At 36.9% G+C, this 10,704-nt stretch overlaps 2 protein-coding genes across 3 annotated transcripts; one reads left to right on the top strand and one right to left on the bottom strand.

Moving 5' to 3' along the window:
* Positions 1 to 312: 312 nt before the first annotated feature.
* Positions 313 to 5,057, bottom strand: Coq2 (ubiquinone biosynthesis protein COQ2, mitochondrial). Its single transcript, XM_013307852.1, has 7 exons — positions 4,972 to 5,057; positions 4,161 to 4,543; positions 3,127 to 3,302; positions 2,535 to 2,682; positions 1,532 to 1,725; positions 938 to 1,126; positions 313 to 645 (listed from the first exon to the last, which is right to left on the bottom strand). The coding sequence occupies exons 2-7, from the start codon at positions 4,510 to 4,512 to the stop codon at positions 463 to 465; spliced, it is 1,242 nt and encodes a 413-aa protein (XP_013163306.1). The 5' UTR covers positions 4,513 to 4,543; positions 4,972 to 5,057; the 3' UTR covers positions 313 to 462.
* A 484-nt stretch (positions 5,058 to 5,541) lies between these two features.
* Positions 5,542 to 9,931, top strand: LOC106114754 (proline-rich protein 2-like). 2 transcript variants are annotated; one of them, XM_013308073.1, is made up of 4 exons: positions 5,542 to 5,580; positions 7,139 to 7,175; positions 7,479 to 9,050; positions 9,745 to 9,931. In XM_013308073.1, exons 1-4 carry the CDS (start codon positions 5,557 to 5,559, stop codon positions 9,894 to 9,896), a joined length of 1,785 nt encoding a protein of 594 aa, XP_013163527.1. In that variant the 5' UTR covers positions 5,542 to 5,556; the 3' UTR covers positions 9,897 to 9,931. The 2 variants fall into 2 exon arrangements, with proteins under 2 accessions (XP_013163527.1, XP_013163526.1); XM_013308072.1 differs by lacking the exon at positions 5,542 to 5,580 and adding an exon at positions 6,868 to 6,930.
* Positions 9,932 to 10,704: the final 773 nt, after the last annotated feature.

Here is a 10,704-nt window from a genome sequence, read left to right as displayed (position 1 = left end):
AGGAACTAAGCCATACAGCCTTGTCTTTTTTATTTTGAATATAGAGAATTTTATAATATATAGGCCGCAGCCAAGTCTTATTTTTCTTCCTTCCATCTCTTCAAAATCCATAAATACCAATTGTTACTATGACAGCTGTCAAATAGTTTTTTTTTAATTTTATGACCTGGTAACATAGACCTTTAGGTCATATCTTATTTGGAAAATTTCAAATAGTTTATACCATGTAACCATAGATTAGGAACAAAACCAAAGATTATAAATTACCTAACTGTTGTATAAATATTATTTTTAGATTTTTAAATGCTCTGAACTGGTAATTAAATTTCTATATTGATAATTTTAAGTAATTGTTTAAATATCAAGTACAATAATTTTTATTAAACTTGGAAGTTAATAATAGGGTCCAGAGTTCGATAAGTATATACAATAAACTGGTATTAAAATGGTCGTAACTTAAAATTAGCTAAATATGCAACTCTTCGTTATTTCAATATTTTCCTTGCCTTTATTTTTCCGTCTATTTTCTAAATATTGTTTATAACCTCCTCCGATTATACCTAATAATATAATTAAACCTACCATTGAATTTGATTTGAATTTGTCGGCGCAATCACTAGGATTATCTGGGTTTAGTGTGTAAATCTGAAAAAGTATTAAAAATAACCTTAATTGAGGAAAAAATATCACACAATTTTAAATGACATTTGAGACAAGGTAGTTGGTGGCTCAGGGGTTTAAGTAGTTGACTTTTAATCTGCAGGTCTTGAGTTCGAATCCCGTCATATATCAATGTGTTACATTTATCGTATGTTGTTACGTTGAAGGAAAACATCGTGATGCTGCACATATCTGAGAAAGTCAAATGTGTGAAGTCTTGCACTGGACCAGCATTCACTATCACATAGTCTCAGTGGGGACCTATAGTGTTGTATACCTGTCTGCCAGCATGTAATGTGTACATAGCGAGTGCTATGTAGTAAGGCATATCAAGGCCTGCAGCACCCCCGGCGACAGCCAGTGACGTCACACTGAGCCCTAGGGCTCCGCTGAGAGCAGGCTTCGTGTGCTCCCCAAATGTCAGAGCTGTTGATTTCATGCCGATACGAGCGTCATCTTCTTTATCCTATGAATATAAATAATTGTATATTAAAATCCATACTAATATTATAAATGCGAAAGTAATACTGTCTGTCTGTTTGTGCTTCTTTCTGAATTCTGTTGTGAATCTAAACATTCGCATTTATAATATTAGTAAGTTAAATAAAAAGCAGTTCTTCAAGGCATCAATTCAACAATTTTCAGTCATATCGGTAAAGCCCTTCTTGAGTTATAAATAGTGTAACTAACACAACTTTCTTTTATATATATAAGAAGATGCGAATGTTTAGATAGATGGATGTATGTTAGATATCTACAGAACGTCTGAATGGATCGCTATAAAATTTGACATACATATAGAACATAGTCTGGAAGAACACATAGACGCCAACGCTAGTAAGGTACTAAGGACAGATGATGATGAACTTACCTGATGTGCATAAATAGTGTCATATACAACAGTCCAGGCGAGAGCTCCTGTATATAGGGGGAGACATATAAGAGGTTCTAAACCACCCTGTATAGCTGAATATCCTAATAAAGCACCCCAATTAAATGTAGCACCTAGGAATATTTGAGGGTAGTTTGTTATTCTCTTCATTAATGGATATGTTACCACTAACACTGAAAATAAAACGATTTTTAATTAAAAAAAATCAATTGACTGTCTTTGATTATGATATAAAGAAAAATACGAATCGAATGACAACTTTTGACTATGAAATCTGTCAAAATAAATCCATAGACAATAAATGATAGTAGATCTCATTTCAGTTGGTCTAACCATACAAGGTACATTAAAGGTAGGTAACGCATATGCAATTGCGTATGTCTATGGGCAACGGTCACTTCGCTATTTCAGCGATTGCAGGTGACCGCTCGCTCGTTTGCCACCTTATGATATAAAACATAATACAATCCATACATGGCGGCCATTTTAGTTAGTTAAAAGAACTAAAGGTTAAGGTCAAACTTTTCATCAATAAGACAATTCAAATGAGGTCAAACTGGATGATGTTGTGTTTTGAAGTTATGAGTATGTAGAAGCTGCATCATCAGATCAGCTCCGTGTCATCATAATATTGTATTGTCACGTGATTTACACATTTATCTAACATTTCAAGCATCTGTAGCTCAGTGGTTAACTTGACGCGCAGGTCCTATGTTCGAATCCCGTCATGTATCAATGTGTTACATATGTACATTTATCGTATGTTGTTACTGTGAAGGAAAACATCGTGATGCTGCACATATCTGTGAAAGTCAAACTCTGAAGTCTTGCACTGGACCAGCATTCACTATCACATACTCTCACTTAGGGTGCACTCTACCCTAAGTCGAACTTAGAGTTGATATATTCAACATTTCTCGTCAATTAGTAACATGAAGCGACAAGTGAACCTTTAATTTGTCAAACTAAAGTTTGTACTCACACATACTGCTGGCCCCCAACACAATACTGTAGCAATTGAGTTGTAATAATACAATTAGGGCTAGACTGAGTTGTGCAGCTAGGAATCCTACGGCCTGTTTGTCTGAAATCACTCCTGACACCAACGGCCTATCTTTGGTACGTTCTACCTGTTGATACAATCATATTGTTAACTTAACATCATATAAATGCGAATGTTTAGATGGATGGATTTTAACAGTGGCTCGCTTTAACATCTTCGCACGAATTGTCCCGGCTCGCTCAGTCAAATACCACGACCACACAGAAGACAGGCATCAAGTGGAAGCAATTCTGCCTTTCGTATGATGAGTGTGCGTTCCGGAGGCCTAATTTAGTCATCTTTCCCTTCAGACACTTTTTCTTATAAGGAAACGATGGGAAGTGGAATTGGACTTTCCCGATGAGAGGATGCATGGGAAGAGTAAATTCTTTCTGTGCATCCTCTCCTCCGTCGATTAAAGGTAGGCAACGCATATGCAATTGCGTATGTCTATGGGCAACGGTCACTTCGCTATTTCAGCGATTTCAAGTGGCCGCTCGCTCGTTTGCTTTTGATATTAAAAAAAACTTACTTGAGAATCCACATCTTTGTCCCACATATCGTTAATAGTACATCCAGCACCCCTCATTAAACCCGCACCCAATAGAAACAGGGCTGCGGTCTGTAACGTTGTATGTAGAGGTACTGTACCCGGGATGGAAGCCAATGCTATTGACCATGAACATGGCCAATAAAGGAGGTAGACACCTGGAAAAGGTGGTAATAATAAATTAAAAAACAGATTAACTTATTACATGTATTCATCATCATCATTCACAGCCCAAACTTGTCCACTGCTGGACGTAGGCCTCCCCCATCGATTGCCACAATGCCCGGTCCTGTGCCGCCCGCATCCAGTGCACTCCCGCAACCTTGACCAGGTCATTGGTCCATTGTGCGAGAGGCCTACCTACGCTGCGTCGACCCGTCCGCGGCCGCTACTCAAGGACTTTTCGGCCCATCGGCCGTCCGTTCTGCGGGCAATGTGGCCGGCCCATCGCCACTTAAGGTTTGCAATACTTCGGGCAATGTCGGTTACATATATTAGTAACATCAATTGAGTGCAACTTAAAACAATTTATGTTACTAATTTTACTAATATTGTAAATATGAATGTTTAAATGGATGTTTGTTAGAATGGATCTTCAGGATGGCTGAAAGTTCTCGATCAAATTTGGCATACATATAGAACATAGCTTGGAGGAACACATAGGCTAATGATTTTTTTTTAAACATGTTAAATATGTTCGTTTAGCTCTATGAATCTGGATGAAATTTTACACAGATATATGTGTTTGGAATAGCATTATTTTTTTTTTAAATTCTCCATAGAAAATGTCATTAAAATACATGTCTTCCAAAGTTTATCTTTCATAAAGCTTGGTTTATATCACATCATTTTCTTAACAACCATTTTATATAATTTGAAATAAAAAATGCCTATAATTCATCATCAGCTAACTATACATCTCCATCTCGGATCCCGGATCCAATCCTAAACTACTGACTAGGTGAATGCTGGCCCAGTGCGGTTTAGTTGTTTTTAAGTTAGAGGAAAAATCTTACCAATAGGTCTGTCCCATCTCGCTAATCTTATATAAGGATCCACTTTCTTCCATAAAGTAGATAATCTTATATCAATACTTTTTTCATCTGGTAACACTTCATTCCTTGTCTTATCTATAACTATTTTAGGTGTTGACGTCTCTATAACCACCTTTTGTCTATGGTGATCCGTTTGTGCTGAATATAAACGTATAATTCCTTTTCTATCTATCTGTCTGTAAACATGACCACATAGGCAGGGATTTTGTTTTTTTGTTTGATAAATAGTTCTTTTAATATTTGATACTTTTGTTACCCGTAGAAGCGTCTTTAGATTTGTTATATTAAAGTGTTTTAAGTTTGTGTTAATCATTTTAACCTATTTTTTTCACACCATATTGTATCTGAAATTAAGGAATAGTTCATAATCTTACTAATATTATAACGTGAATATTTGTTAGAAGGCATCTCCAGAATGACTGAATGGATCTCACTGAAATTTAGCATAGATGTAGAACATACTCTAGAAGACATAGGCTATTAATTTTTTTTTAATTCCGTGCGGAAGAAGTCGCTGGCAACGGCCAATATTTACATAAAAAGTTAATTTGATCTGACCTTGCTCTTAATGTCCTTTTGTAGACATGAGTATTTTTTTTAAATAAATAATAAGACTAATAATTGTTATCTACGGTAATATTTATATTAAATAATATTACGTAATTTAGGTAAAATATTTACGATAGTTTATTTAGTACTTGATAAAATATATGACATAATCTTAACCTATCGTTAAATTAATGTTTAATATATTTTTAGATTTAAAACTTACCTCGTATATGTTGCTTTAAGGAAATTAATGATGGTTATGTTAATTATTTTATAACAATAATGAAGCAAAAAATTGATAGGTTCAAGGTTAAGTTCAATTATAAATAAGGAAAATCACTATCATAAACACTGATCGTTTTTATTATTATTTAAATACTAAACACAAATATGAAATCTTATGTTTATATTAGATGTCGTTTTATATATATTTACATTCGGAAAAATCGATAATCTTAACATTTGAAATCAAATGAACCGCGTTGACAGACGAATTAATAATTAATGGTGACAGTGACAGATTAGTGACAGATGATTAAAACGTCGTATTCGTAATCCATTGATTGAAGAAATGTTAAGAGCATTCTGCAACTTAATCTTTTATTATGCAATATTTTAATTTAATATAAAAAAAATATATATACCTATTTCCGATTTTTAACAAAAATGTTAGTCACATAACTAAAACACTTAACAAAAATTATGAAACTAATTCTTAGATGTCATCATTTGGTCATCATCATCATCCCCTCCTGTACGTCCCCACCGAGGGGCTCGGAGCCTACCCTAAGTTAGGGGTGATTCTTAGATGTATTTCATACATATTACATTAGTAAGTACCTATACCAGAATCTAAAGTTTTCTAAAATTAATATATCTTATTATTAAAAATATGAAGAATATAATATTTTGGATAGGCAAAAAAAGCGTGATTGTTGTAAATTGTAATAGAAGTGTAGCAGACTCGCAGACTCGAAAGATTTTGGTGGTTTATCGATTAAAAAAATACAAAATAATATCATTAATGAAACTGTAGTTATAAATCCACATATTTTGGTTAATACCATTGAAAACTTCAAGGCTGAACGAATTTTACATACACAATATATGTATAATTAACTGGTACATTTATTTTTAAGTTGATCCAAAAACATTGTCACCTGTGTCCACAGATATGTCGACTCAAAAATATAGTACAAGGCTGCGGTTTTGCTTGAAATTAAAGTTGAAAAAATGTCATTTTTGCCTCTTCAAACATTAAAAAAAATTGTCTATTTTTTTTTAATAAACGGACCTAAGTATGCGGAGTTATGCCACGAAAAATAAAAATTGTCATTATTGTAATTTTATCCAAAATTGTATGACAATGAAACTTGCCTACATACAAACACATACATGTGTGCAAAACAAAATAAATAATACGTTAAATACTCATCATGATTTTAAAGAAAACTGTACGTTTTAACAGTGGTAGAGCCCGCTTTAACGTCTTCGCACGAATTGGTCCGGCTCACCCGGTGAAATACCACGACCACACAGAAGACACGCGTGAAGTAGAAGCAATTCCGTGTTTCGTCTGATGAGTGTGGTCCCGGAGACCTAATTTAGTCCTCTTTTCCTTCCCACCTTTTTTCTTATAATGAAAAGATCGGAAGTAGAAGTGGACTTTCCGGATGAGAGGATGCATCGAAAGGGAAAATATTTTCTTTCTGCGCATCCTCTTCTCCATCGATTAAAGGTAGGCAACGCATATGCAATTGCGTATGTTTATGGGCAACGGTCACTTCGATATATCAGCGATTTCAGGGCCGTTCGCTCGTTTGCCACCTTATGATATAAAAAAAAAACACATTTTTAACAAAGTTAAAGTTTGTATAGTAAAGAGCATAAAACTAATTAAAATAAATCTTTCATAAAGAACGGTTTATCGAATAAAAGGCGACCATAAGTTAAAATTCAAACATGGAAATAGATAGACATATAGACAGAACATCTTTTTATATAGATAAAGATTTGGTATATGGTCACGGTTGTCACCAAAATTGGCGTATAATGAAAAATTTAATTTAGATTTTGGTAATTCATGACGAAACGTATATAATTCAAGCGATTTAATTTCTTAGTCTACATTTGGACGTTGATCTTCATGATGGAGTTTAAAATTTTATTACTAACTATACTGGTATGTTTTTAATACTTTATCTACTAAACTGCAGAGATTGGAAATAAAACTTAATTAGCCTAGTTCTTCCAGACTATGTTCTACATATATGTCCAATTTCATAAAGATACGTGCAGCCGTTCTGGAGAGTTCATCTAACTTCATTCATCCATCCAAACATTCGCATTTATATTAGTTAAATTAACCTTTACTTTTTGTTTTATTTCAGATTGGTACGACTTTGGGTGTACCATTTTTACACAATGGTAAGCAATTTTATTATTCATCTTCTCTTCAAAAATTTTTATTTAGAACGGAGATAAAATCAAACCCAAGCCACTACGACTTAGGGTCCTTCAAGAAGTAAGCGTATCACCATCTCAAAAGTCCGCAATGCATCTGAGGTTCTTCTGGTCTTGCAGATGTCCATGAACGTCGATGAATACCTCGGTGTTCCTAGTACCCCCTACTCTTAAATATAAAAAAATATTAGTCAACAGAATTGTTTCGTTAGTTGGAATAAAATCATAAATAAATATTTCTCAATTGCTTAATTTTCTTCTCAACAGGTGGAGGTGGGTTAGCAATTGTCGCAGGTCTCAGAGGCGGTAAAAGTGTCGGATGTGGCAAAGGTCCCGGAGTTATCAATGGCCTTGGAGGTAACAATGGTCCCGGAGGTAACAATGGCCTTGGAGGTAACAATGGTCCCGGAGGTAACAATGGTCTAGGAGGTAATAAAAGACTCGGTGGTGTTGGAGCTGGTATCGGTCTTACGGTAGCATTAAATCTGGGTGCAAAAGTGGCCGGCAACTGCAGACACGGTCCATCAAAAGTCCTTCCGTCGATCGTACCAGTACCCAAACTTAATCCACCCAATGGAATTCCGTCTATAACACCCGGTCCCGACCCTAATCAACCCAATGGAGACCCATCCCCAACACCAGGAGCCAACCCTAATCCACCCAATGGAATTCCATCTGTAACACCCGGACCCGACCCCAATCAACCCAATGGACTTCCGTCTATAACACCCGGACCCAACCCTAGTCAACCCAATGGAATTCCGTCTATAGCACCCGGTCCCGATCCTAATCAACCTAATGGAGATCCATCTACCACACCAGGAGCCAACCCTAATCAACCCAATGGAGATCCATCCACCACACCCGGACCCGACCCCAATCAACCCAATGGAATTCCGTCTATAGCACCCGGACCCAACCCTAATCAACCCAATGGAATTCCGTCTATAACACCCGGACCCGACCCTAATCAACCCAACGGAATGCCCTCTATAGCACCTGGACCCGACCCTAATCAACCCAATGGAGACCCATCTACCACACCCGGACCCGACCCTAATCAACCCAATGAAGATCCATCCACCACACCCGGAGCCGACCCTAATCAACCCAATGGAGACCCACCTACCACACCCGGACCCGACACTAATCAACCCAATGGAGATCCATCAACCACACCCGGAGCCGACCCTAATCAACCCAACGGAATTCCGTCTATAGCGCCTGGCCCCGACCCTAATCAACCCAATGGAGACCCATCTACCACACCCGGACCCGACCCTAATCAACCCAATGGAGATCCATCCACTACACCAGGAGCCAACCCTTATCCACCCAATGGAGATCCATCAACCACACCTGGACCCGACCCTAATCAACCGAATGGAGACCCATCTACCACACCCGGACCCGATCCTAATCAACCCAATGGACTTCCGTCTATAGCGCCTGGCCCCGACCGTAATCAACCCAATGGAATACCGTCTATAACACCAGGACCCGATCCTAATCAACCCAATGGAGATCCGTCTACCACACCAGGAGCCAACCCTAATCAACCGAATGGAGACCCATCTACCACACCCGGACCCGATCCTAATCAACCCAATGGACTTCCGTCTATAGCGCCTGGCCCCGACCCTAATCAACCCAATGGAATACCGTCTATAACACCCGGACCCGACCCTAATCAACCCAATGGAGATCCAACAGCTGCTCAAGATCCTAATATTGCAACGCCTGCACCGAACGTACCTGCCAGTGTTCTTCCAGTAGACCCAATTCGAGCTGATCCATTGCCGTATCCAAAATCGCATTGCGCTGGAAAACCAAAGATAGGTAAGAAATGCATTATGACATTCATTTTATTAGGAAATAACAACATTAACCTATTTTGGATTTCGCTGGACAGGTTATTTTGTTCCGAAATAAAAGAGCCATTTGATTACTGACAATTAATTCTACCTTTATTATTAAATAACTGTAGCCCGCGACTCCGTCTGCGAATTAATGAAAAGCAAATAATTCGTAGCCTATGTGTTCTTCCAGACTATGTTCTACATCTATGACAAATTTCCTGGACCTTCTAACAAATATCCATTCAAATATTTGCATCTGTAATATATGTAAATAAAATTCGGGTCATCACCACTGCTACCAATAGCCATCAATAGCTTCATAATGGCGAAAACTAAATAGGCACAAAATGTAACTTCAGGTAGCCTTTTGTGTTATAAAAGTTAATTGTATAATACTAATCTGTTGCATTAAATTATTCAAACTTTCCTGAGACATTATAATAAACTGATATAAAAGGCTAAACACTCACGTATATTGGTCCGGTGGCGGCACCGACTAGTTTCGAGTCCATCGGGGGCCCTTTATCAGGGTGAGTGGTACTGGTATAACACCGATCGGACTCGGCCCGTCTACCACTAATTAGTAACCGATGGGCTCGAAACTTGTCGGTGCCGCCACCGGACAAATATACGTGAGTGTTTAGCCGTTTTTATATCAGTTTAATCTGTTGCAGGTGGCAAACACGGTCCTGATCACGGCCTAGAAGCAGCAATCCGTCTTGGTTTAAAAGTTGGCCTTGGGAAACAAATTGGAGGCGGGGCCATACCAAGCGTGCACAAGCTTTTAAAACCTAAAGTACCATGTCATTCGGTAGCATATAAATGAAGTCGCTACAATAATATTACGTATTTTTACATATTTTCTGTTGGATTAAATATTTATAGTAATTAATATATTAATTATCATGGGAACAGTGGACCCTTTTTCATTTAAATACTTATGTCGCAAAAAATCGAAAGAAAAATATCGATTTTCATAATAAATTGCATATTTTAAGTCCATATCGATTTATTTATTGTTATCGATGTTTTTAAGCAACTCACAACACTATGAAGCTTAAAGTTATAGCTGTCAGTGACATATTAAAGTGCTAATAGATTTGGAACTATGTACTCCTAGCCCGCAACTCCGTCTGCGTGGATATATAAAAAACTTAATTAGTGTAGCCCACCCATCCATCCATCCACATCACATCCATCTAAACATTCGCATTTATAATAATAGTAAGGTAAATAAAAAGGAGCTCTTTAAGGCGTAAATTCGAAAAAAAGAGAGAATGAATAGTATCCTATGTCCGTCTTCTGGCTCTAAGCTACCTCCTCACCAATTTTCATATCGGTAAAGTCGTTCTTGAGTTATAAATAGTATAACTAACACCACTTTCTTCTATATATATAAGGTTACAATTAATATATTTCTGCAAATAACTCATTATTTATTTCAACTCCAATATTATATACCTACATTAATTACTAAAAAAAGACGACTGACAGGACCTCATGGATAAAACAGCACCATTTACTAAGTGCATTTCAAAATAAAGATTTTTCAATTTTATTAATAAAACTAAATAAACTGTAGTTTTACATGTTACACTTTCTTATTCTCTTACTAATATTATAAATGCGAATGT

The sequence above is a fragment of the Papilio xuthus genome, unplaced genomic scaffold (assembly GCF_000836235.2).
Source record: "Papilio xuthus unplaced genomic scaffold, Pxut_1.1 DF828037.1, whole genome shotgun sequence".
NCBI classification, from domain to species: domain Eukaryota; kingdom Metazoa; phylum Arthropoda; class Insecta; order Lepidoptera; family Papilionidae; genus Papilio; species Papilio xuthus.
The sequence above is the reverse complement of the archived record's forward strand: the minus strand, read 5'-3'. Positions and strand labels throughout refer to the sequence as shown.

Bases quoted from the DNA above. Each gene is read 5' to 3' on its own strand.
- Coq2 (XM_013307852.1), bottom strand. From the start codon at position 4,512: ATGATTAACACAAACTTAAAACACTTTAATATAACAAATCTAAAGACG. The intron at 1,127-1,531 runs GTAAGTTCATCA...TTATATTCATAG, and splicing joins ACACTATTTATGCACATCAG to GATAAAGAAGATGACGCTCG. The intron at 646-937 runs GTATACAACACT...ATACTTTTTCAG, and splicing joins CATTACATGCTGGCAGACAG to ATTTACACACTAAACCCAGA.
- LOC106114754 (XM_013308072.1), top strand. From the start codon at position 6,895: ATGATGGAGTTTAAAATTTTATTACTAACTATACTG. The intron at 6,931-7,138 runs GTATGTTTTTAA...GTTTTATTTCAG, and splicing joins TTTTATTACTAACTATACTG to ATTGGTACGACTTTGGGTGT. The intron at 7,176-7,478 runs GTAAGCAATTTT...TCTTCTCAACAG, and splicing joins TGTACCATTTTTACACAATG to GTGGAGGTGGGTTAGCAATT.